The sequence below is a fragment of the Geotrypetes seraphini genome, chromosome 10 (genome assembly GCF_902459505.1).
Source record: "Geotrypetes seraphini chromosome 10, aGeoSer1.1, whole genome shotgun sequence".
NCBI lineage: Eukaryota > Metazoa > Chordata > Amphibia > Gymnophiona > Dermophiidae > Geotrypetes > Geotrypetes seraphini.
In genome coordinates, this window is record NC_047093.1 from 76,118,047 (window position 1) to 76,145,637 (window position 27,591).

A 27,591-nucleotide genomic window follows, 5' to 3' on the forward strand; every position below is an offset into this window, starting at 1 on the left:
TGACGGCAGTTGCTCAGGTTCACCTATACCTGGATGATTGGCTAATCAGCGGTAGGTATGCACAGAAAAATTACAAGGTTTCAGGAATTTTTGATTTGGTCACCTCACACAAGCTTGTTATGGTAAGGGGATTGTGAAACTTCTTAATATAGAGAAACATAATATTAGGTACACAGTTGTCCATTTTTTTAGGTATACAGCATATGAGAGAAGTTTTTGAGGATCAATGATTGAAATCTAGAACTTATAAGTCTGACATTACTTTATTACTCTTAAGTCGATTTCTGAGCAGGTTTCTGAGATCCTTTTTCTTCTCTCTTTACACTTACTATAATTGATAGAAGCTGTTTTATTTGTTGAGTGATTGTGTGCTAATCAGAGCCCTCTCAAGACAGGAAGATGAACACGCAAAGCAGCAGGTGGAGAATCCACTCCAGGATTCCCTTCTCTCCAGGTGGTCCCTGCAGCGGCATTCTCTACAGATGCAGCTCCCCTGGTCATGGGAGGCAAGGAACAGCTTACATTGATGGCTGTAGGGGGGATGCCTTATCAAAGGGCATGCCCCTCAGAATCATGTCATGGGTGACACAATTGATGCCAACCAGAGGGGCTGGAGGCCCATTGGAACACAAGTGGGTCCATAAATCGTTTAGAACTGAAAGCCATTTGTTTAGCATTGAAAACATTGGAAACTTTACTGAAAAGAAAGGGGGTCAGAGTATTCTCCAACAATGCCAATGTGGTAGCTAATTTGAATAGACAGGGAGGCATCAGAAGCACCCTAATTGCACCTGGAGGCACAGATACTGTTCAAGTGGGCAGAAGAACACTTATAGGCACTCTCGGTAGCCCATATGGCAGGAATAGAGAATGTCTGGATCAACTTTTAATTAGCCAGACTCTGGATCCGGTGGAGTGGTCCTTTCCCAGAGAGCATTCAGCCCCATTATGCAGCACTGGGAAAGATCGGAAATGGATCTTGTGGCCTCAGCCAAACTGGGAAACCACAGTGCTGGACATTCTGGTTCAGACCTGGCCCATAGAGAGTCTACTCTGTGTTCCCACCGTTGGCTAGATCAGCCACAGAGTTGCAAGCCACCAGGGTCTGGCAATACTGGTAGCTCTGGACTGGTCTCATCGGCCTTGGTATGCGAATCTGCTGCAACTGCAAAGAGGCAGGTGTCTTAAGCTGCTGGTTCATCTGGGGCTCAGTCATGGTCCAGTTCCAATGGAGAATCCAGAGCATTTTGGTCTTACGGCATGGTTCTTTAGCGCACAGTCCTAACTCATAAGGGTTTCTCGGAGATAGTCGTTGCGACTCTTCTTAGAGCAAAGAAGCCTTTGTGTTTGGTCTATGCTAAGACCTGGAAGGCTTTCCAGCTATGGTGTGCCAAAGAACAGGTGAAATCTTGTCAGGCACTAATTCTAGTGATTCTGGCATTTTTGCAAGCCAGACTAGAAAAAGATGTAGTGGTTATATCTCTCAAAGTAGAGGTGGCAGGCCTCTTGTGCCTTTGGGCTTGGGGAGGTAATCCGTTGCTGCTGCCTCATCCACTTGATTCTTCTTAAAGAGGGCATTCAGATTGTGTTCTCCATTGCGTCGGCCTTTCCTGTCATGGGACTTAATATCATTCTGAAAGGCTCCTCTCGGTCCCTGTACGAGCCTCTGCAAGGCGTGTTCCTTTTGGACCTTACGGTCAAAACGGTATTTCTGGTGTCCATAGTCTTAGTGAGGGAAATATAGGAATTATAGGTGCTCTCCTGCAAAGAACCTTTCTCGGGTTTATAGAGCTGGTGTTTCATTGTAAATGGTACCTTCCTTTCTACTGAAGATGGTCTCAGCTTTTCATGTCATGCAAGAGATTTGTTTGCCTGCTTTTCACCCTATAGATTCAACTAAACATAACAGGATTTTGCAGAAACTGGATGTGTAAAAAGTTCTACCTTCACTACCTGGAAAGGACCAATGATTCACATATCTCTCTTGCCATCTTTTTGTGCTGACCAGCCAATCAAGATGACAGGCTTTGATTGCCAGATGGAATCGCATGGCAATTTCTTCATATAATGTCTGTGGAAAACAGCCACCTATCGCTGTTGCATTTGGCATTTAACTAGAAATACTGCTGCTGTTTCTTGGGTGGAGTCCTGGACTGTTTTACCTGATGAAATCTGTAGATCAGCTACTTGGTCTACTCGCCATAACTTTTACAAGGTTTTACAGAGTGGATGTGGTGGCCATAGAGGATGCTGCATTTGGGTCCTCAGTGCTGCGGTTAGGTTCATTTGGCCCTCCCTAGATATCTGGTACATCAGCTTCAGTACAGAATCCTATCTCTTTGCAACAGAATGGAACATTAGGTTTTTACCTTGGTAATCTTTCTGTTATAAGACATAGGATTCTGTATGGCCTGCCCAGTGTAGACTTATGAGTCGCCTGTTTACTGCATCGGACATTGTTGGGGTCCATCATGGGAGTTCTTCTCCTGTCATGAGTATGAAAAAAAAACAAAACCCACAACAGGAGTATGAATAACACTTTTTTCCTTGAATCTTAGGGTTTTTATGCAATAGTGCTAGTTGCACATAGCAGATTGGTTCCTGGATACTCCTAAGATGCAAGTTTGTTTGAATTCTTGTTGTTTTGTCATGAATTACAGAGCAGAACAGAAATTTAGTTTGTCTCCAGGGAAGTTCCCCATGCTCCTCCTCCTTTTCTTGTGTTTCAGTGGAGTTTGATTGCTTTGGGACTAACTGAACAGGGAGCTATACTCCACTGGTGAAGAGGGAGGAGTTGAAAGATACATGTGACATTGTTCTACAAAATTCACGACTAAAGGAGGACAAGAGCTTCAGTACAGAATCCTATCTCTTATAACAGAAAAAAGATTACCAAGGTAAGAACCTAATTTTCCATTTTTTTTTTTTTTTTTAGTTAGAGTTTAATCAGTTAATGAATGTTTATTTCCTAGTTTACAAATATATTTAACGTTTCAAATGTTACCGTTTTCTTTCCATCAACAGGTCAGGTAGCTACAAATACAAGAGGGGAACCACAGGTATCCTGAAAGAAAAAATTATCCCTCTTGAAGTTGTGGAAGAAACAGTTCAAACAATGGATACTTCTTAAGATTTCCTTGCATAGGGTTGTTTTGTTTTTTTTAAATATGTAGAAGGCTTTGTTGTTAAGTAGCTCCAGGTCCAAAAATAAACGTTTCCTTCAAATCATTGTGTCTGCCTTTACTGTACATGTTGATTTTCTTGTGGAATGTTACTCTTCACAGCTAAGTGCAAATAAAAAAAAATGTAAAGCTAAAGCAAATCAGGCAATCCCAAATTCTAGCATGTGGAGATTTTTGGAAATTTCTAAGAGCCAGTTTGTCATTTAAAATAAGGGTCATGGATTTGACACACCTCTTCTGTGGTACAACCAAAGTGGTTTACATTTATTATTTATAGGTAGAGTGCGAGTCTAATACAGACAAAACATAATTTTTTAAATGTGGGATAGTAGAGGATTAAGTGACTTGCCCAAGATTACAAGGAGCCACACACAGTGGGAAGTGATCCCACTGCACTAGGCTAATGTAAGTATTTCAAGGGACATAAGGCCGTTCTGGTCATACTCCTGCCTAATTTTTTCAATGCTGGGTGTGAGCCAGAAGACTGAAGATTTTATTTATTTATAATATTTAAGTGCCATCGACTCATGTTCAAGTCCTAGCGACTTGATGAGCATAAAGTTTTCGTGGCAGCATACAGAAGCAGATTGCCAGGTCTTTCTTCTACGCAGTATAAATTTGATGTTGTCACCAGTGTGGCATCAAGTGCGATCTTCTGCCTCCAACACTGCCCATCTGTTGCTGTTCAGATGGTGGTACATTGTTAGTCTGCCATCTCCACTGAAACCTGTCCGCCTTGGCAGGCCCTGCTAGTAGTGAAACTGACTGTATAGTTTTCAGCTTCCCTGTGGCATGGCAAGCCCATCCATATACCATGACCATGTACCATATTTATTTCTCACATAATCCAAAATCTTTACGTTACAAAATAACACACACAGTTACAACAAACATACAGTATTACACACTCTTACATATAACTATTCCACCCACTGCTCAAAACCTTTGAAACAAACTTGCCTTCAATTGCTTACGAAACTGCACAAGTGAAGATGCTTGACAAATTAAGTCTGGCAAAGCATTCCTCAACTGTGGTCCTACAACCTGAAATATTCAACCTCATTGAAACCATATGCATCTGGTACCACTAGCACTTTTTGAGCCTGTGAAAGCAAACTTTCTTACAGGGAGTATAAGTAACCACAAGATTGCACGCAACAGTGGGTAGATCATGGTGTACTACCCTGTACACCAACATCAAAAGTTTAAACTAGAAGCTAATGTAACTCAGCTAACAGTGGGTGCCACAGAATGTTGGGCTACCTGCAATGCCTTTAATGACTTCTGAAGGAGTCCACAAAATAATACATTGCAATAATCCAAATGCGACAATACAAAACAATCCATCAAATTTATTTTAGAGATCAGACTATGGAACCTCAACACCAACCATGTCTTACAGCCATAAGCTGGTTATGAAATGACAATGAAGAATCCAGTAACACATCTAGGCTTTTGACCACCGTAAGTCTGTAAGATTTGACAAACCAGGTTAACACTGAGCCAAAGATACCAAAAGGAACACGAACGGTCAAACAAAACTGCATGATTAACAGTATCGAACATGGCTGCGACAAAAATAGTTTCCTTTTATCAAAACCAGTCCAAATGGTGTCGGAGAAAACCATAGTTCTGTACTATACTTTGGATGAAAGCCAAACTGAAAATTGACCAGACAGCTATGTACAGATACAAACTCCTAATTGAGGAAGCACTACTTTCTCCATAACTTTAGAAAAAAACATAAGATTGGAGATAGATGTCAGAAAGGTGCAGCATTTTCAACCTTAGTGTGAGCCTTTTAGTAAAGGTCTGCAGCTCACTTCAACAAATCAGGAGCAATACCAGAGACAAGGGAACGAAGAATAAGTAATGCCATAGATGGTGCAATTGTATCCTTCATAGTTTTCAAAACTACTGGTGCATACATTAAGGGGACAGTTTAACAATCGACAGTTGATTATTCAAATCAGTAGCCTAACAACATCTGCAGAAACTTGCGCAAACTGTAACCTGAGTTCAGCCAAATCCTCCCATATCTTACGCTCATATTTAGGAAATCAGTGCAAAACACCTCTGACTTTGAATTTAAAAAAAAAAAAAAGCAAACTGCTCGCAAGAGGGAAAAAGAATCCTATTCCCCAAAGGGGGTAACCCAAAAATTATGAACAACTCCCTTGACCAAGAAGGTGCTGCAGCAATTTTAGTGTTATAATTCTTCTTCACACTTAATACCAACTGTTTATAATCATCTCAAGCTGCTAAATATGCCTCCTGCATATACTCATCAGGATATATCCTTCACTGTTGTTCATTTTTATGGAGACCATGTTTGCTCTGCCTCACTTCTTCTGAATCCCAAGGACAACACACCATCTATCACTATAAACTCTTTGCAAAGGAGCAATCTTCTCCAAAGTTGACTCTAATGAAGAGTGCCATTTTTTGTCTATTTTCAACTAATTCTCTTTCTAGTGTCTGCTGTCCATTTTTTTCTCATAGTAACATACATAGTAACACAGTAGATGACGGCAGAATGGTCCATCTAGTCTGCCCAACCTGATTCAATCTAAACATTTTTGTTTTCTTCTTCTTCTTCTTCTTCTCCTTAGCCATTTCTGGGCAAAAATCCAAAGCTCTGCCTGGTACTGTTCTTTGGTTCCAGCTGCTGAAGTCTCTGTCAAAGCTCACTCCAGTCCATCTACACCAGGGGTCTCAAAGTCCCTCCTTGAGGGCCGCAATCCAGTTGGGTTTTCAGGATTTCCCCAATGAATATGGATGAGATCTATGTGTATGCACTGCTTTCAATGCATATTCATTGGGGAAATCCTGAAAACCCAACTGGATTGCGGCCCTCAAGGAGGGACTTTGAGATCTCTGATCTACACCCTCCCAGCCATTGAGGCCCTCCCCAGCCCATCCTCCCCCAAACGGCCATATACAGACACAGACCTTGCAAGTCTGCCCAGTACTTAGTTCTTCAATATTTGCTATTATTTTCTGATTCTAGATCCTCTGTGTTCATCCCATGCTTTTTTGAACTGGCCCGAAACTTCCTCCTCAACGTTAGAATTGACGTCGGGTGACGAGAATTGGTCAGCCCTGCGCTGGGGAAGATAAGCAGGGAGAGGTAAGACCTTGGCGCTGGCCTGCTCCCCAATGGTGGTGGCTTGAGGGAGGGCAGAGAGAAATAAAGAAAGAAAGGGGGGGGGGGACAGGGAGACAGAAAAAAAGAAAGAAAGGGGGCACAGAGAGAGAGAAAGAAAGAAAGGGGGCAGGGTGAAAGAAATAAAAAGTTAGGGGATGGAAGGAGACAGATGCCAGGCCAGGGGAAAGGAAGGAAGGAAGGAGGGAGAGAAAGGAAAGAAAGAGATGTCAGACCATGGAAATAGGGACAGAAGAAGAGAGAGATAGAAGGGAAGGTAAGACATGGAAACGTAGATTTTGAAAAGAAAGCAGAAAAATTGAATATTAAGTTAATGCCAAAGATGGATGAAAGGCAGAAAGTGAAGATGGAGAGAAAAACAGTCAAAGGACAAGAAGGCCCTGGAAACAGTTAAAAGCACATAAAAATAAAGTCATCAGCCAACAAAGAGGGAAAATGATTGTATTTTCAATATAGTGATTGAAATGTGTCAGTTTTGAGAAAGGAAAGATATTAAACTTTAAATGTGAGGGCTGCAGAAAAAATAGTTAATGACAATTATGTATAAGATAAAACTCTTTATAGTTCTTTAACTGTTAAAGGAAAGATTTATAAACTATAAAGAGTTTTACCTTATGCAAAATTGTCATTTCTTTAATAAGACATTAACTATTTTTTCTGCGGCCCTCCAAGAACCTACAAATCCAAAATGTGGCTCCACTAAGAGTTTGAGACCACTGCTCTAGCGTATACATATTCAGAGCTTCCAGTCTCTCCTCATACGTCTTTTGTAGCAAACCTCATCATTTTCATCGCCCTCCTTTGCTTCAAGTCTTTTTGTGTCATTTGCCAGATACGGTGTCCAAAACTGAACACAATACTCCCAAGTGGGGCCTCACCAACGACCTGTACAGGGGCATCAACACCTTCATTCTACTGGTTATGCCTCTTTATACAGCCCAGCATCCTTCTGGCAACAGCCACCTTTAGATTTTCGGACACTATCACCCCAAGGTCCCTCTCCCCATCCGTGCATATCAGCTCTCCTCTCCCAACATATACGGCTCCTTCCGACTATTAATTCCTAAATGCATTACTCTGCATTTCTTTGCATTGAATTTTAGTTGCCAGATTTAAGACTATTTCTCTTTTGTAGATCCTTTTTCATGTTTTCCACTCTCTTGGTGTTTACTTTGTTACAAATCTTGGTATCATCCACAAAATGGCAAACTTTTCCTTCTAATCCTTCAGCAATGTCACTCACAATCATATTGAACAGGATCAGCCCCAGCACCGAACCCTGAGGGACTCGATTACTCACCTTTCCTTCCTCTGAGCGACTTCCATTAACCACCACCCTCTGGTGTCTATCCGTCAACCAGTTTCTAATCCAGTTCTCCACTTTAGGTCCTAACTTCAGCCCTTCAAGTTTGTTCAAGAGCCTCCTATGAGGAACCATGTCAAAGGGTTTGCTGAAATCGTAAGTAAATTACATCTAGCATAATGTCCTCGATCCAGTTCTCTGGTCATCCAATCAAAAAATTCAATCAGGATCGTTTGGCACGATTTACCTTTAGTAAAGCCATGTTGCCTCAGATCATGTAACCCATTAGTTTCTAGGGAGTTCACTATTTTTTCTTTCAGCAAACTTCCATTATTTTTCCAACAACCGTAGTGAGGCTTACTGGCTTGTAGTTTCCCACTTCATCCCCGTGACCACTTTTGTGAATAGGGACCACGTTGTCAAAACTCGGACCGTGTTGGGTCCTGCATCCCTAGCGGACTAGGTCCTTTAAGGCTTTTATGTGGATTACTTTACTTTTATGTGGATGATTTTAGCGTACCTTTGGAACTTTGACATTTTCAAATAAAGTCCATTAAGGAACATCGTCATTCCACAGCGTTTCTTTTGGTTTCTTCTGGATTTTCTTTTCTGTGAATATTTTGGGGTCATTTTTGGGGGAAAGGGGAAGAGACAAAAGGGGGAAGGATACTGGATGGAATTGGGTTGGAGGGAAAGAAAGGGGGCAGATGCTGATGGAAGTGGGGGGAAGGGAGACAAAGAGTGAAATGCCAGACCGTGGGGTTGTGGGAGAAGGCAGAAAAAAAATGTATTTATTTATTTTTGCTTTAGGGGAGATGCATTGCTGTTTCTGTGGTGTTGTATTGTATGCAGAGTCCAGCTTCTTGGTGGTTCAATTTAACCTTTGTCTACATATTTCCACGGCCGGTGCTTAAAAACTGCTCAGAATTATATGAGAGTTTGAGCTGTTACGACCATGGCTAAAAACCACACTACAGTTTTGTAAAAAGGGGAGGGGTTATTTATGATTACATATTCCATACTAGGCGAAGGTGTGTTCTGTGTGTTCCAAAGATACGGTTTTCTGTTAGGATTGACTGTGCAGGATTGATCTGTGCTAGTCTGTCTTGTTTAGTTTTACAATGGGTGTATTGATGTGTATTGCTCATTGCAGTATGTAAGATGCTGCCTTTTCCTAGGTACATTCTTGTGTGATGTGTGGATTGTTACTAAAAATCATGTTTTTCATACAGATGGGAGGGGGGTGTATCAAACGATAGGCCCCGGGTGTCACATAGGCTAGGTATACTACTATTCCAGCTCAAGGATTAACTGTGAATTCAAATTCTGATTTGTCCCTCTTTGTACTGTTTTTAAGTATTATATATGTGGATATATTGTAAACTGCCTAGGAACTAGATGGTATAGAAATTTTAAAAATAAATAAATATATGCTGACATGTAGCAGCACTGGCTCTCTCAAAGCACAAGGCTCTAGTAGCCACCTCAACTCCCCACAGCAGATAGCACAATCAGAATTCCTGACCGATGACCATTTTGAATATCGGCTAGTATTGGACATTAACTTAGCATTTGTTTTAAAAAATAAAATAAGGACTAAAATAATTACATGTCCAGTTTGAGAATACTTTTTACTTTGTAATAAAAAAAATAGTAGTTAAGAGGTTATATTTTATTATTTTTTGAGGTTTATTTTGGATAAGACTTTCTACTTTTAAAAAAGTACTGGCTTCAAAAGCAACAACCCCATGCTCGGTGAGAGCAATTTTTTTTTTTTTTTTAATCTTTATTAATTTTTCAAACTGACCAAAAAGTGCATACAAATAAGCATACAGATATAAACAATTAACAGCACTTATAATTGCATAAATATAAAAAACAAAATACCTTTCACCCTCTCCCCTCCCTACCTTACCCCCATATCTGGATGTGTGTGTGGAAAAAGGAAAAAATCCAAGAATTAAGGATCGTATCAATTAACAATCTACAATTTAACAAATGTTTCCAACGGACCCCAGACTTCTTTGAACTTTTTATTATTTCCCATCCGTTCCACATACATTCTTTCATACCTGTAGTATAAGCACAGTGTTTCCCACCAAAAGGAAAGATTTAACCTGTCATAATTTTTCCAATTCCTGGTTATCATCTGCATAGCAACACCCATCATAATTAAAAGAAGTCTGCTTTTATGTTTGTCAACTGGATTCTTCGGTCTCAATAATGTTCCAAATAAAACCACCTCATATGTCAATGGCATAGGAACATCAAGTATCATAACAATCTTTCCCCATATCGATTTCCAGAAATTGAGTATCAAGTGACAATAAAACAACATGATTCAGTGTCCCTTTTTCAAGATGACAATGCCAGCATCTATTAGACTTTGAACTATCCAACTTTTGCAAACGAACTGGGGTCCAAAAATTCTATATAACAAAAAAACCCAAGTTTGTCTCATAGATGTGGACACTGTACATCTCATCCTCCAAGTCCAAATCTATGGCCATTGAGCTGCTTTACTTCAATGCTCCAAATATCTTTTAAGCTTGTTGTAGGTTTATTAGCCAAATATTCAGATATTAGTTTGTACCACTTAGCGGCCTGCTGCCCTTGAAAATCTGTCTGGAAGTACAGGCCTGGCAAGCAATACTGATTTTTTTAAATTGCGCCATTCAGGGAACCATTTCTGAATGGCCTGTTTCAACTGCAACCACTTAAATCCTTGAAACTTTGATATGCCAAATGATTGTTGCAATTATAATAAATAAACTCCAAGATACAAATCAGCGAGTCTAAAATCCTCTGGAAACAGTGGTTGTAGGCAGGCATATGTACTCTAGATCAGTGTTTTTCAACCTTTTTTGGGCAAAGGCACACTTGTTTCATGAAAAAAATCACGAGGCACACCACCATTAGAAAATGTTAAAAAATTTAACTCTGTGCCTATATTGACTATATATAAAGTAATTCTCTTGAATAGGAATCAAATAAACACAAAGAAAGTATTTTATAATGCTGCCACCGCCAACAACACCGTTGGCGGCGGTGGCACTCAAGTGGCTAAAGAGCCGCAGTTTGCCGGCCTAGGGACAACACTGGAGGGTGGCCAGCTGTGCACCCCCTTGGGACGTAAACCCGGGGTGGGGCAGACCGCCCCCCCACCCTGGTATGCCACTATCTATACCTCACTCCCTCCCTATGACCAAAAATTCTCCTTTCTTCTATTCCCCGTGTACACAACCATCTCTTTCCCTCCCTTCCTCTCTCCAAAGTCCATGCCTTCTGTGTCCAAACACTCATTCCCTCCCTTCCTCTCTCCCAAGTCCATTTCTTCTGTGTCCAAAAACGCATTCCCTCCCCCACCTCAGCATCTCTTTCCCTCCCTTCCTCTCTCCCAAGTCCATTTCTTCTGTGTCTAAAAACGCATTCCCTCCCCCACCTCAGCATCTCTTTCCCTCCCTTCCTCTCTTCCAAGTCCATTTCTTCTGTGTCCAAAAACGCATTCCCTCCCCACCTCAGCATCTCTTTCCCTCCCTTCCTCTCTCCCAAGTCCATTTCTTCTGTGTCCAAAAACGCATTCCCTCCCCCACCTCAGCATCTCTTTCCCTCCCTTCCTCTCTCCCAAGTCCATGCCTTCTGTGTCCAAAAACCCTTTCCCTCCCTTCCTCTCTCCCAAGTTCATGCCTTGTGTCCAAAACGCACTCCCTCCCCCCTTTTGTGTTCCGTGTTTGCCTCCCAGCCCATCTTTGCAACTTTCTCAGCAAAACGAAGCTCAAGCCGCAAGGCTTGTCTTCTGCTTCCTGCCTGCCCTGCCGCGCACAAATAGCCGAAAGGAAGTATTCTCCGACGTCAGCGCTGACGTCGGAGGGCAGGCTTTGCTTAAGCCCTCCCTCCGACGTCAGCGCTGACATCGGGGAACGCTTGCGATCGGCTATATGTTAGCTGCAGGGCAGGCAGGAACAGAAGACGAGCCTCGCGGCTCAAGATGTATTGAACTCCGCGGGTCCCCCGTCCAGCTCTCTCCTGTCCACGTGGGGCGGACCGCCCCTCTCCCTAGACTGGTGGTACTGCCCTGATGGCGGCCCTGACCGTACGGCACACCAGGCAACATCTCGCGGCACACTAGTGTGCCGCGGAACAGCGGTTGAAAAACACTGCTCTAGATCAGTGATTCCCAACCCTGTCCTGGAGGAACACCAGGCCAATCGGGTTTTCAGGCTAGCCCTAATGAATATGCATGAGAGAGATTTGCATATGATGGAAGTGATAGGCATGCAAATTTGCTTCATGCATATTCATTAGGGCTAGCCTGAAAACCCAATTGGCCTGGTGTTCCTCCAGGACAGGGTTGGGAACCACTGCTCTAGATGATATGATTTCAAATGGGAAAATGGTGAGAGCCATGTTTTAAACACATCCAAGGTACAAATAAATGTACAGTTGCTGGGCCTCTTTCAGTTGAAAGGAAGCTCTGGAACAAGGAGCCATAACATGAAAGTGAAAAGAGTAGAATTTGGAGCAGTCCATGAAAATATTTTACAGAAAGTACTGAGAATCTGAGGGAGAGGAAAAGATGTGTTTAAATCATCTTTATTAAAGGTAAAAATCAAAGGTTCAATACAAACATTTGACTTTTCAGTTTACATAAACATATGAAAGTCTACAAGGTAATGAACCAAATATAGGCAAGCTCTTCTTTACCCCCATCCCAAAGATAGATCACTGAAAATTAAGTATTCTGCTTCGCGCTGCTGTGGTTAATGAGAGCCAAAAAGTTCCCAAATAATAGAAAAGTTCCACCCACCCAAAGAGTTAAGATCTTCAACATCACATATCTCCATAGTAAGAAGGTAAATCATTTTGAGATAGATTCACTAAGGACACTGATCGTATCTCAACCACTTTGCAACCCTGGCCCGATTCACTAACCTTACTCCCTATCTGATCCGTGTATGCAAATGTAGGAAGGCAGCGATTCACCCCCCCCCCAAAAAAAAAAATCAGGAACACTGGGCGGGCCGATCAAAAAACAAGTGACTGCTGAGGACCAGTCGCTCACATCCCTGCCGACTCTCCTGCTCACACTAATGACTACTGCAAGAACAGCTGCTTGACTGATCGCTGCCATCGGGGGCTCCAAGGAGGAGGAGCAGGAAGGGGGATCACTGGTGTCTGAGTCAGCAAAGGGGAAGAGGCTGCTGCCACTAGGGATCGCCCTTCCTTGCAGTGCAAGCCTGTGGTTTTAAGCCGTGGGTTTAAAGCAGGACTGCACTACGGCGTGTTCTGTTCCAGAACACGCCACAGCGCAGCCCCGTGTTAAACCCGCGGGTTAGCAAGTAAAAGCCCAAAAATTGCAAAAAAAAAAAAGCAAGTTACATTCCCCCCCTTCAGCCCCATTGTGTGCACGACAAACATTACTCCTCATCCCACACCTGGGAAATTCTGAGCACCGGATGAGGCTGAAGATCTTCCTCTTTCTCACTTATCCGTGCTAGAGGCGGACCCTTCCACTCTTCTTGCCCCACAGACAAACACATGCGCAGACCATCTATAGGGAAAGAAGATGGTCTGTGCATGTGTCTGGATCGCTCAGCAGCGATCCATGCAGTCACTGGGGTGTGCCTCCGATCGCCTCCATTTGCATGAAGAGGGTTGGTGAATTGGTTGCCTGGGAAGCGGATTGGATCGCTAAGGTAAGTATAGTGAATCTAGCCCTTTGTATTTGCCTCAGGTATAATCCATTTCAGTAGTATTTTGAAACCCAACAACCCTGCTCTCTGCAGAAAGCCTGTAATTCAGAGAGGAAAAGATGTAGGGCTCAATAGGTGGTATGGAAGGGCAGACTAGACAGACTATATAGACCACTATTTCCAGAGTTTAGTTTAAAGATGTAACTAAACAAATTTAGAAAGCAAGTTTACAGGTTTTAGTTGTTTTTTTAATGTTTTTACTAAAGCCTGGATATAATACCGGCAGTCATAACACATGACCGCAGAAAATAAGACACAGAAGCAAGTTGTGAGCCTAGGTGGTCACATTTAAACCTCCCCTCCCCCTCTTTCCTTGCATACATACAAGCAAGCAAAACTGTTTTTTGCCAAAGCAGAACTCTTTCAGAACACACAAGTCCAAACCGTCAGACGCAGACAGTAGTTCACAGGTTGCTGTGAAAACTATATGTAATGCTGATCCTCTACAACCTCTCTCTTAGAACCAGGCTTACTGAGGGTTAGGCACTAGGCCAGCATTCCTCCCCTCAAGGGTCACTCGTGGAGTCAGATCGATAGGCTTAAAAGCGATAAATCCCCGGGACCGGATGGCATCCATCCGAGGGTCATCAAGGAACTGAAAGGGACTATAGCTGAACTGCTTCAACTAATAGCCAATCTGTCGAGCAAATCAGGAAAGGTTCCGGAAGACTGGAAGGTGGCGAATGTTACACCGATTTTCAAAAAAGGTTCGAGGGGAGTCTGACCTCGGTACCGGGAAAGATGGTAGAGGACCGCATCATTGATCACCTTGACGGACACGGTCTGATGACGGTTTCAGCAAAGGCAGATCTTGTTTGATGAACTTGCTGCACTTCTTCGAGGGAGTAAACAGGCAGACAGACAAGGGCGACCCAATCTTGAAGGACTATAAAGTTTCTCCAGATGTAACTTCTAATTATCGTCCTATCGCAAATATTCCTTTCATAGCCAAACTTACAGAGAGACTAGTTTTTGAACAACTTTCGGATTTCATAGAAACAACCAATGTACTCCACCCTCATCAAACTGGTTTCCGTAAATACTATAGTACAGAATATACCTTGAATGGTCTAATCAACAACATTCACTACTTTTTAGACCATCATAAATCGGTTATCCTAATCTCCCTAGATTTAACAGCTGCTTTCGACACCATAGATCATAACCTTTTATTAGATCGTCTAAACTCTATTGGTGTCAAAGACCAAGTTTTAGAGTGGTTTTCCTCTTTTCTTACAAATCGATCCACTGTCATCAGCTTTAATAATAATATTTCTAAAAGTTATTCCACAAATTATGGAATTCCACAAGGTTCAATACTCTCACCCCTCCTCTTCAATATATTTCTCTCTCCACTTTTAAACTTAGCACAGTCTTTAGGTTTTACCACTTTTGCTTATGCTGATGACATACAACTAATTCATCCTTTGGATCCTGAAAATTTAGACCATATAACAAATATAAACAATAAACTTCTTTCAATAAAAAACTGGCTTTTCTCAAACAAATTAGCTTTAAACCTTCAAAAAACAAAAACAATGTTGTTTACTTGGAAAAATGATATTAAATTAACTGCTCCAATTTCTATTAATAACGCCGTATTAGACCTGGTTACTACCATAAAAATTTTAGGCATTTTGATTGATGATAAACTTACATACCATAACCACATTAGTAATACTGTTAAAACATGTTTTTACAAATTGCGTCTCATTCGTTCGCTTTCCAAATTCCTTCAGCCTGAATCCTTAAATATTCTGGTTCATTCTTTAATAATCTCTAAATTGGACTACTGTAATTCCCTTTTCATTAATATTACACTAAAGGAAAAAAAAAGACTACAACTAATTCAGAATACAGCTGTCAAATTAATCTATAATGCAAAAAAATATGATCATGTTACTCCCCTTCTTATCAGATCTCATTGGTTACCGGTTACACACCGTATTACGTTTAAACTTTTATTCTTAGTTTTTAAAACCATCACTTTCAACGAGCCACAATTCATTAATAGATGGTTAATCCCGTATAACACGACTCGTTCACTTCGTTCATCTTCTTCCAACCTTTTGTCGGTCCCCTCGCTGAAGGTGATTGGAACTAGGCGTAACGACATGTTCTCTGTCATTGCCCCTCAGTCTTGGAATCTCTTACCGCAACACATTAGGGAATTAAAAGATTTATCCATTTTTAAAAAAACACTAAAAACATTTCTCTTTAAAGATGCATACGATTTTTAATAGTTTATCATGCTTTTTTATTTATCTATAAATTTATTTCCCCTTCCTATTTGTTTTTCCCTTTGTTGTTACTCTTCCTTTCCTATCCAATTATTGTAATTTCTTCCCTATTTATCCTCACAATTCAAGTATGTCTCGCAGGGCTTGGTGCTTGGATCCGTGCTCTTCATCTGTATAAACGATCTGGACATTGGTACGATGAGTGAGGTGATTAAATTTGCGGACGATACGAAGTTATTCAGAGTAGTGAAGACACAGGGGGATTGCGAAGATCTGCAACATGACATAATCAAGCTCGAGACATGGACATCAACATGGCAAATGAGGTTCAACGTGGATAAGTGTAAAGTGATGCATGTTGGTAACAAAAATCTCATGCACGGATACAGGATGTCCGGGGCGGTACTTGGAGAGACCTCCCAGGAAAGAGACTTGAGAGTCTGATTGACAAGTCGATAAAGCCGTCTGCACAATGCGCAGCAGTGGCAAAAGGGCGAACAGAATGCTAGGAATGATAAAGAAGCGGATCACAAACAGATTGGAGAAGTTTATCATGCCGCTGTACTGGGTCATGGTGCGCCCTCATCTGGAGTACTGCATCCAGCACTAGTCACCACGGTACTACTCAAAAGGGTCCAAAGAAGAGCGACTAAAATGGTTAAGGGGCTGGAGGAGTTGCCGTACAGTGAGAGATTTGAGAAACTGGGCCTCTTCTCCCTTGAAAAGAGAAGACTGAGAGGGGACATGATCGAAACATTCAAAATACTGAAGAGAATAGACTTAGCAGATAAAGACAGATTGTTCACCTTCTCCAAGGTAGGGAGAACGAGAGGGCACTCTCTAAAGTTGAAAGGGGATAGATTCCGTGCAAACGTAAGGAAGTTCTTCTCCACCCAGAGATTCAAGACAAAGTTGGACAAGTTCCTGCTAAACTGGAATGTACGCAGATGAGGTTGGATTCATTTAGAGCACTGGTCTTTGACCTGGGGGCCGCCGCATGAGCGGACTGCTGGGCACGATGAACCACTGGTCTGACCCAGCAGTGGCAATTCTTATCTTCTTATGTTCTTATGATCTCTTAAGAAAGGAATAGGCTGTCAAAACAAGTGCAAGATATCTGACATCACTGAAAACCTCCCACCAAGGGGAGGAGTTAAGGGAGAGTCTCAAAGGTTGCAGTGCCATGGCCAGCTCTAGAACATACCCAGGACCACTAGACCAGATGCCTTCTGACTTCCAACCAGCTGAAACTCAGAAGCAGGTTGAGAGCCTAGATGGTCACCTTCAAACCGTCCTCCCCCTTTTCCTTGCACACATACAAGCAAGCCAAACTGTTTTTTTACCATAGCAGAATTCTTTCAGAACACACAAGTCCAAACCATCAGTTGACAGAGCCAAACAACTACTACTCTCCCTTTGCAACGTTAAAGATTTCTTGTAGACAGTTTAGGACACACGGGTGATGGGTCCTATAATAACCAAGTTTAGGTGAAAGCAACTCTGAATCAGAGGAAGGTTATACAAATGCAGCAGATGGCTGCTTTCATCTTGAATTACCTGTGTAAATGATATAAACTACATTATCTTTTGAGCCATCTCAGCACAAAAATGTTTCTGGAATCAGAAGTACCAGCTAATCAGTGGCCTGATTATATGAATCTCTCTCCCTAATCTCCTTTCTGTACCTTACCTAAGGGCTCCTTTTACTAAGCTGCACTAGCGGTTTTAGCGCGTGCAACACACTAACGCCTCCATAGAGCTGGCGTTAGTATTTTCTGCATAGTGTGGTGGCTAGCACAGCTTAGTAAAAGGAGCCCTAAGTTTTACTCTGGACTTTTCATGTTAATGTTAAATTTTCTTATATGCTTGTGCTTTGCTGGTATGATGATCTTGATAAAAATGAAAAGTTATTATAATTTGCATTTTTATACCCTAATCAAATTAATTTCTCTGCCTGAAGGTATGGTGCTTACATAACCTTGGGGTAATATTTCAAACTAAAATGCCCATAGAAAGTTTTGCTGAGAAATTTGTTTTTCAGATACCGTTTAATTTAGAACATGACTTGTGCCTATGCCAGAATACTTTACAATAAAATATTCTTTTCTACAAGAAAAAAACACCTAGATCCTGCCAATGGAATTTTTAGATGAACAGACAGTTCAGGCATTCATTCACATATTCATTATTTAAAATAGATTTCTTACCATAGAAGAAAGAAGTTACCGTATTTGTCGCTCCATAAGATGCACCGCACCATAAGATGCACCCCAGATTTAGAGGAGGAAAACAAGAAAAAAATAATTCTGAACCAAATTCTCCCTGCAGGCTCTGCACCCAACCCCACACTCCTTGCAAAGCTTTGCACCCTGCCTCCCTCCCTGTCAGGCTCTGTACCCTGTCCCCCCTCTGGTGGTCTAGTGGTAGTCCAGGGCAGACTAGGGACAGGGCATGCAGGCAGGCCTCCCCCTCCCAGGCAGGCAAGCAGTACTCACCCCTCTAAGGCAGCTCCCCCAGGCAGGCAGGCATCCCCCTCCCAGGAAAGCAAGTAGGCCTCCCCCTCCCAGGCAGGCTTCCCCCTCCCAGGCAGTCCCCCCGGCAAGCAAGCAGGCTTCTCTTTCCCAGGCAAGCAAGCAGGCCTCCCCCCTCTAAGGCAGCTCCCCCAGGCAGGCATCCCCCTCCCAGGAAAGCAAGTAGGCCTCCCCCTCCCAGGCAGTCCCCCCGGCAAGCAAGCAGGCTTCTCTTTCCCAGGCAAGCAAGCAGGCCTCCCCCTTCCCAGGCAGCTCCCCCAGGCAGGCAGGCCTACTCCTCCCTGGCAGCCCCCCCCCCCCCCCAGGCAAGCAAGCAGGCCCAGCTTCTCCCTGCTCCCTATGTTTAATTCGGCAGGCAGGCCCCCCTCCCCCTGTTACCTTTTTTTTTTTCATTATGTCGCCTTCCCTTGCTAGACGCAGCTGCCTGCCTGGTCTCGGCAAGCAGTGATGGCTGACGTGGCTCGAGTCCTCTTCTTTTCCCTTGCAGTAGAGCAGCACACAGGGCTGCCTGCCTGGTCCCTTTTGGGGGGTGGAAAAAGTGTGTCTTATGGAGCGAAAAATACGGTATACCAACAGCTGAGCAAAAAAGCTGTAGTGAAAAAGTCCTATATAGTAAGGACCAATGCTATGTTCCTCACAATATTTTATAATACTAAGACAGGGAAATTAAAAGCAAAATATCCAAAGTGAATACAGAACATTAAATTTTTTAAATCAAAACTTAAAAGATGTTCGTTTTAAGGGTAGGATAGGTTGTTTAGCACATGAAATTTTGGAGCAAAATCTCTATTTGCGAGAATGTTAACCATAAAACACATTGATTACTGAAACATACATTTATTTCACTCAAAAAGCATTTATTTATGTTCACTAACAGGGAATTTACTTTTCCAGCATATAACTAATTCCATTGCATTAAACAATAATGTAAAATGGAAGCACTTGAACGTGAATCCATAGGTATGGTAAGATTTGGTTTCCTAAGAAGTGAATACATTTTCTTTGATATAATGAAACAAATCATTGATTCAATGAATGATATGCAGCTGTTAAATTTTGAATAAACTTGACTCCATTTCTTTAACCAACGTTGTTTCCTTCAAAGGTCATGGAGCATTGCAATGACGTTCACATTCATAAATATAGATTTCACAGTCAAACATGCAAAGGCTTATTCTTACTTAGAAATAAAAAGTACGGCTGGTAAACTTTAGGTCTCATGTTAAGTGAAAAGTACGAGGGATGACTGAAAAATAACGAGACTGCCTCTGTTTTTCTTGCCAAGAAGTAGACATGGCAATGCTGTGCTGGTTCTTGTGAAACTCATACATAGACGTTTCTGAACCTGCACTTGGACCGCTGTAGTCTTCATTGTTGGATCACAGTGAGAGGAAGAACTTTGGACGTTTTGTCATGGCAGAGGAGGAAGACGCGTTTGTGCGAGTATGCCAGAGATGCGTAATTGAATGCTGTATAAACTTGGAATGAGCACTAATGAAACTCTTGAAATGTTATAGCAGGTATATGGTGGTGAAACAATTAGCTGTGCTACAGTATTTTGGTGGAGGAAGAAATTCAAAGAGGGTAACAGGCGAGTGACTGATGAAGTGCATTCTGGGAGGCCATCCACCATGATTAGATGTCAACATTGCCAAAGCCATAGAGATGTTGCAAAATAACAAAACAAGATATTATTCAGCTATGTCTTCCAGGGTTATTCCTCACGATCAGCATAACAAGCCCTCAGACACTCTCATTACTATTTTTCTATCTTTTTTTATAGATCCTCAGTTGGCTCTTTTAAGGCTTATATTGATATATGAGCCACATTCGTCATTGGATCAATTTTCAGATTTCTCCATTATCTTATTCTATACCATACTTTCTTTTTTAATTTATATTTGCACTTTATATTAAATGCCACTTATCTGTTTAGGCATAATGCAAGGAGCACCTCTCCCAACACAATCACATTTCATTTATACTTCCTCAGGGTCGAGGCTACTCCAGCGCCCCATTACACCAGCTTCCTTTTCGTTATATAATGGTTTTCAATGTCACTCCACAGTGCTTATTAGTAAGTGTTGGTTAGTTTGACCAAAATGACAAGGCACATGTGCTGAAGAAACAGTGTTTTTTTTTGCTCCAAGACAATGCCCGGCCATATATTGTTATTGTTGCATTGGCAACACTGACTGAAATTAACGGGACAGCACTTGAACACCCTCCATAGACCCTGGACTTAGCGCCCTGTAATTTCGGGGCATTCCCAACACTGAAAAAAAAAACTGTGTGAAAAGACACAGACTAAAAGTGATGTTGCAAAAACAATCGACTGCATGTCTTTGAAATGCTGCAAAAATGTATTGCATGTGAAGGACACTACTTTGGAAAAAAAAAAAGTTCAGATCCTTTGGAGTCATCTGTTTCTGAATTTAAAAAAAAAAAAAAGAAAGTCATTACTTTTCAGTCAGCCCTCATATTTTCAAAAGGGTTAGAAAATTAGTTTTCTGAGATACCTGAAACACTTAACTGCATAATTTCACTTAAAAGTGTTACTGAGGTAAACAACCTAATATTTATTTACAAGTGTACTTAAAAAAAACTTTCAAAGGCGATATACTTTGAATACACTTCTGTTTGAAGCCGCTGGCTTCCCAATATCAGTAAACCAAGTTAGATAGTGCTTCAGTAGCTTTACTAAAAATTTAATTACAAAAGAAACATCTTAAATCTACTTTTTGTCCTCTGTTTGCAAGGAAGAAAGCAGGAAATAAACCCAAATGGCTTGGTCGGTTCTAAAATATAAGAGCCAAAATATGAAGGATGTTACAAATTACAACGCAGCTCAAGATTAACCAATAGTGGACAAATTAAAATCTACTGAAAACACTTAATATAAACATGATCAGTGATATCACTGTAGCAGTCAGTTTAATTATTTCCACATTGCAATTACATTATAAGGAGTGACTTCATTTATTTTCATGAGGTACCCTTATTAATGTGGTCTGCTACAAGATCTGTAACAGTAACTTGCTAACTGCAAAAATTCACTTGGAGCATGGCCATTACAAGGGATCTGCAGCAACAACAGGTACAGCAGAAAAAAAACAACCACATGTATGAGTCTTCATGGGACCTATTTCTTCTGAGAGAAACAATTCAAGTAAGACTAAACCGTGATGACTTTTCCTTTTGGCATTCTCCGATGATTCAAGTGCTGGAGGTCCAAACATGCATCTGTTTTGCTATTTGATGGACATAACCAATATCTGGTCTCTGATCTGGATCAGGATATATACACATGCTGACCAGTTCACGCAGCTATTGGAAAGAGGGAGAAAAACAGGAATACATTTCAGAATAGCTAGTTAGTACTCATTCCTAGAAAGTTATAAAAACACTTCACAGAAAACATTAAGGGGTCCTTTTACGAAGGCGCGTTAGCCGTTTTAGCACGTGCGTGTGCTAAAATAGCTAGTGAGCCTTAGTAAAAGGACCCCTAAAAGAATGCCCTGTATAAAATGACTTGTATTATATACAATGCAGAACTCTATTTAGTGTTCAAAATCAAATCACCTAGGTTGCATATAATTTGAACACTATATAAATCAAATGATGTACTTTATTTTCTAAACAAAGAACCCCGGGTGTCAAATCAATTGAAAAACACCATTTTGGGGTTTAAGGGTACTATCATTGGCCCAAACCCTCTGTTCATATTGATATTTATAAATATTTGTTTTCTTTTTCTTACTTTTACTGTTCCTATTCTAAATTTTTTTTTAAAATTATATCTTCTTTATTTTTGAAAAATAAGCAACCACATTCAAAATCAACCAACTTCAGAGAAATGCAAAAAAACCCAAAATGATGTCTTTCAATTGATTTGGCACCTGGGGTTCTTTGAGGTCTTTTTTTTCCTCTGTTTAGACAACAAAGTACATCATTTGATTTATTTTGTATTACCATTTTTCCCCATGTATAAGCCGCGGCTTATACAGACAAACCTGCCTATGGGGTGCGGCTTGCTTAAATGGGGCGGCCTATTGAAAGACATGAAAATTTTTTTAAATCACATACCTTTTAAAATCCCCTCTCCCCCAATACCATAGTAAATGACGGCAGATAAAGACCCCAGTGGTCCATCCAGTCTGCCCAACCATACATGCTTTGCTGACTGCCTGTACAGGCAATTGCCGTCAGGGATGACATGAAAGCGGTATTTGTTTCTCTCCCGCAGATATTTATCCTTCTTCTCTACCTCAGAACTCAGTTGTGTCCTCTCACTTTTCTGGAAAGCGGCGGCCAGTGAAGGGGATGCACTGTTTACAAACAAGGCGGAGTGCCTGGGGTGCATGGCAACACAAGCCTGTGCACCCGATGCGCATGCCTGAGCCCAGATGCGGTGGCCAGAGAAAATCAGAAGGTGCGTGTGTCTCTCGGCTTCAAGGAAGCCAATGAAGGGATCTTTTACTTTTCTTTCTGGGAAGGAAAAGAAGGGGGTGCACTATTTACAAACAAGGCGGAGTGTCTGGGGTGTATGGCAACACAAGCCTGTGCACCCGAAGCGCATGCCTGAGCCCAGATCACGGGTTGCAGAAGGCTCCTGACCGCAGTCTATGCTCGGCAATGACGATCCCCCACATGGCACTGGCAAGCAGGTCTACCGCTCTGGTGAATCTTATTGCCACCTCAGGCGCTCTGCTCCTCCCTGTCCTGTACGTTTCCTCTCTGATCCCCAGGTGTGTGTACACTCCACACTTTCCCACTCTCAGATCTCAACCCGGGCCACTGTTTTTTTGTTTTTTTTATCTGCACACTGAAGGATGACTCTGGGATGACGTCATTTGCGGGGAGGAGCCAGCAAGCCAAAAAAAACCTGAATATTTAAAACCAAGAACGCTGAAACTGCGAAAATGGAGGGAGAAGTGTAGTTTGTGTTGCAAGTGAAGAATGTTTGTATCACCAACACATGGTGTCCTTTGGAGAAGGTGTGGCTAGGAAGGACCTTAGTAACCCTGGAGGTGTGCAGAGGAAGATCCTGATCTTTAAGTACTCTGGTCCATTTCCTTTAAGGACCTTCAAGATCTAAGGTTTAAATTTAGCCTTTGTGATACTACCAGCAACTGTGAGCAAAACAGATTTGTTAGATAACTTATTATATTATTGATTTCCAGTTGCAGAACACTGTCACCAGTTCCAATCAGAAAAGACTCTCTCAGTGCTTCCTGGACGTCCACTTTGTGGTTGTTTAAGGTTGAAGAACATAATACTGTATTAAGATCTGGATTGGAATTAGCAAAATAATAGCATGTATCATTTGTTTTTATTGGATGGATGTTCACATCAGACAAATTTGGGCTAATCAACAGATTACAAAATCTCATATGCAAGCAAAAAAAAAACAAAACCCCAAAACATCAGAAATTTTAAGCTATCCAAAGAGCAAAGAGTACATCTCTCTCCTTTCAGTCACTTACTTTTTCAGAATAATGTTCAGTTGGAAGAGGAGGGTAGTCACATTGTTCTATCTTTTGGCACAGAGAAAAGAGATTCATCTTATCTCCATAGAAAGGACTCTGAAGAGCTGCCATCTGCAAAAGCAAAATATATTTTAACATGGCAAGGTATTTTAAGAGTTCCCTTATACCTATGCTTCTAAAACTTAATTCAGGTTTTTTCCACAGCTAGCTGCAATTTTAGGATAGCTACAGTGGACACACACTTCTCCCTCCGAATCTGCGGCTTCAGTACTCGTGGATTCGGTTATTTGTGATTTTTTTTTTAATTGATTTTAATTTTTTGGGTTATTATTAAGCCCTCAGACTCCCCGGAACCTTACCTGATGGTCTAGGGGAGTGGTTCCCAACCCAGTCCTGGAGGACCACCAGGCCAATCGGGTTTTCAGGCTAGCCCTAGTGAATATGCATGAGAGAGATTTGCATTTAATGGAAGTGACAGGCATGCAAATCTGCTCCATGCATATTCATTAGGGCTAGTCTGAAAACCCGATTGGCCCGGTGGTCCTCCAGGACAGGGTTGGGAACCACTGGTTTAGGGGGCTTTCGGGGCAGGAGCGCTCTTCCTATGCTCCTGCCCCGTGCAGATCACTCATAGGAAATGGCTGCAGTACATAAACAAACTGGGCAAGTACATAAAATACAGATGAAATACAACAGATCGGAATAAAAGAAACTTAACAATAATGAGTGGAATGCATGTACAATATAATGTGGATAAAATACATTAAGAAATAAAGAGAAAACTGATAAAATACCAGCTTAACAGGCAAAAGAAATGCATATAATATGAATAAAATATCAGCTGAATCTAAACTAATTAACAGTTTAAAAAAGAATGCAGTTAAAAAACTAACCTAACCAGCAAAGTTGATGCATGTAATACAGATAAAAATACATCAAATAGAACTAAAAAGACTTGTTAAAAAATAGCAGTGTGTTAAGATACCAACCTATCAAAAAGTTGTGTCTAACAATTTTCTAAAATCAAAATAGGAAGAGACCTCTAGAATGATTTTTCCAAGCCATGAATTCAGTTTAGTGGCTTGAAATGAGAGGGTTCTCTCGAGGAACTTCTAGCTCATGACATGCAATAAAATATATAGTTTTAAAACTCCATAAGTACTGTGTTCAACAAAAGATTAGGTTCTTACCTCGATAATATTGTTTCTCTTAATATACACAGGAGTCCATACTTTAGCTGTTTCCCCACTAACCACGAATCTGCAGAAGGGTGTCACTTTAAGATCTTTCATTCCTCCCCTTCTGCAGTGGAGAACAGCTTCCTCTTTAGTTGGTACCAAAGCAATCAAACTCCACTGAAACATCCACCTTACAGTATCCTTAAGTATCATTCCACCCTCACCAGGAAGGGAGATATACTTGGTTACTTGTGCTAGTGCGGACTCCACCTTAGGTTGTACAAACAGCTAAGTCCGTAGCCATAGGATAGAGCCTATACATACCTGTGGCCACCTTTACAGAGCCTTCAGTCAACTACCATTGGTCAGTGATTAAGGAGGTGATCTCTAGATGAGCAGGAAAAAAGGTTGTGCATTAGTGCCACACCGCGCCTGGTAATAAAAAAAAGCCTAACGTGGCTTCGTAAAAAGGGGGCCTATATTGTGATTCATTTCACTATAAATAATTTTCTCTGTCATGAATCAGCAATATAGGTTTGTATCGTTACAAATATACATGGGGAACTATAATTAGATATGGGACAACCTTTCTGATCCTAGTTAGATAACTTATTATGAGTAGCAGAATACACGATAGCTCTGCAAAAGGTTGCTGGATTTATATCTATCAACTTTATGATTTATTTAGGACTTGTGTTTTGGGAAAAATGTTGTTTCTAACACTTCTTATATTTTCTAAATTTGACTGGCTTATAGAATCAGCAAAGGGGGGGAGAGGGCAGAATTGCATCAGAGACCTAAAGAAAGAGGTGGTGGTGACTCCCTGGGCCTGGCAAGGGAGAAGCCCAGAAAACTAGACTGAGGAAGATAATATGTCAAAGACAAAATAAAACGCAATACAGATACATGTATATAGACTATATTTAGTTAAATAGGCCAAACTCCTTAGGAAGTATGTAAATATTGTGTACTTAGCTGCAATAATAAACCTAATATTAGATGTGAATATAGGTAGGATGATTGATTTGGTATGAACATATACATATAAGTAGGACAATCGATGTGCCTGTAACATAAGTAGGATGATTGATTATGCCATAGTTATGCCGGTATTAATAACTCTGTATTGTAACACCTCGCAGAAGCTCTTTGTAACTCTGTATTATAACACCTTTTACAGAAGCTCATGCAAACCGCTCAGAATTACATCCGTCATTAGTAGCGGTATCAAAGCTAACAATAAACAATACTTCTGCTCAACCCAGGCACAGGGAAATCTGCAGCATCCTGTCTAGACCAATGAAAAGATGGCAGCAGCAGCATCATACCTAGGCCAAGAAGAAGCTGATGGCATCCCATTTGGACTTGTGTGGCACGAAAAGGCACTGTCTGGGAGACAGATGGAATCTATATCATTTCACTCAGGTGGAGAAACAGGCTGTTGCATTTTCTAGTGTATGCAACAGATTAGAAGAGGAATTGGCTTATAAGCAGGCCAGTCTGATAGGTAAAAAAAAAATAACAAGAGCAGAGGGAGTAAACAGCACTAGCAAAAACAATGTCAGCCAAAAGTAGGATGAAAGTGCTGCTTTCAGCTTATTTTTAGTTGGCGTCTTTGTTTCTGTGGGGTTTAAAAAAAAAATAAAAAATTATATAAAGAAACAAAAGTAAGCAGAAGTGAAAGCTAAGATCGTAGGATTAGAAAATTATCTGCATTAATAAAGTGGATCTGAGCAGCATTTTTATAAACCATATAAAAAAATATAACTGTGCCTTTCAAAGATAAAGCATTACAAATGAAATGTTTGTATGGTAAGATTCTAATGTTAATGTTTGATGGATAACCCCACCAGCAATGACTTCCAGAGCACTGTTCTAATCCTTAATAAATACAGTATAGACAAACTAGGTTCATCAAAGTATTATTTTTTAATTTACCTCTTTGTGCAAAAAAATACAATAAAATACCCCTACATACATATAGGTTCTTGACAGTGCCATAACATCAACACCATCCCCAAACCTGCCAACACTGTCTACTTTTATTATTGGTCTCCAGATAAAATCACGACTGCAAATCTAATTTACATACGAAAAAAAATCAATAGCGCTAACAAGGTTTTTCTTAAAACGGAGAGTCATGAGCTGTAAAGAAACTCTATAAGCAGGAGACGTGTCGCCTCAGCATGCAGCCTCTGCCATGGTTACTTATTAATCCATAATGTGATTCTAGCACATGTTGTCATTCTTTTCACCATCACATTGTGCACCTAACAACGGACTAATATCCTAATGAGACACAATTAAATAAGAGTTGATACTACCCGTTCTGTTTAGAAAATCTTTTTTTTTTTTTTAAGCTATTCTGCTCTGAACTGTACAAATTATCAAGATTTTTACGTCGGCCTCAGCTGAAGGTGATGCTTTCTCTGCAACTTAAATAAGGTTCTATTTTGATAATTGTTTTGACTTTTCAACCTGAGGTTAATATCAGCTCATTACAATACACTGAAAACTGATCAAATGATACTGATGCATTTTTGCAAACACGTAATCTCTCAAGAGTGGTTGGAAATAATACAAGCAAAAAGTTATTTGTTATATTTTGGGCTTCTGTGGTTAGGTGTTTTATTTTCTAAATAATTAAGGGTTCTTTAAGGTACAATCAATGTTTATTAGTGTTTTTGTGCCAGAAATACTATTATTGCTGGGTAGTTTTTCTGGTGGAATCAAATTTGTGTCACTTAGG

The 27,591-nt window shown here is 41.0% G+C and overlaps 2 protein-coding genes across 11 annotated transcripts in view; one reads left to right on the forward strand and one right to left on the reverse strand.

Annotated features, from left to right (window-relative positions):
- The window catches only part of PSMB7 (proteasome 20S subunit beta 7), a 159,844-nt gene extending 156,616 nt beyond the window's left edge, over nucleotides 1-3,228 (forward strand). Inside the window, exon 8 of the mRNA XM_033961049.1 lies at nucleotides 3,025-3,228. Within this exon, the coding sequence (XP_033816940.1) occupies nucleotides 3,025-3,130 (106 nt within the window). The 3' untranslated portion in view covers nucleotides 3,131-3,228. The remainder of the gene's footprint in view (nucleotides 1-3,024) is intronic.
- An 18,148-nt stretch (nucleotides 3,229-21,376) lies between these two features.
- NEK6 (NIMA related kinase 6) overlaps nucleotides 21,377-27,591 on the reverse strand; it is a 376,321-nt gene continuing 370,106 nt past the window's right edge. For all 10 annotated transcript variants that reach the window (XM_033960759.1, XM_033960763.1, XM_033960760.1 and 7 more), the window contains 2 exons: nucleotides 23,662-23,775; nucleotides 21,377-21,502 (listed from right to left, as the gene is read on the reverse strand). In XM_033960759.1, coding sequence (XP_033816650.1) covers nucleotides 21,392-21,502; nucleotides 23,662-23,775 — 225 coding nt within the window. In that variant the 3' untranslated portion in view covers nucleotides 21,377-21,391. The remainder of the gene's footprint in view (nucleotides 21,503-23,661; nucleotides 23,776-27,591) is intronic.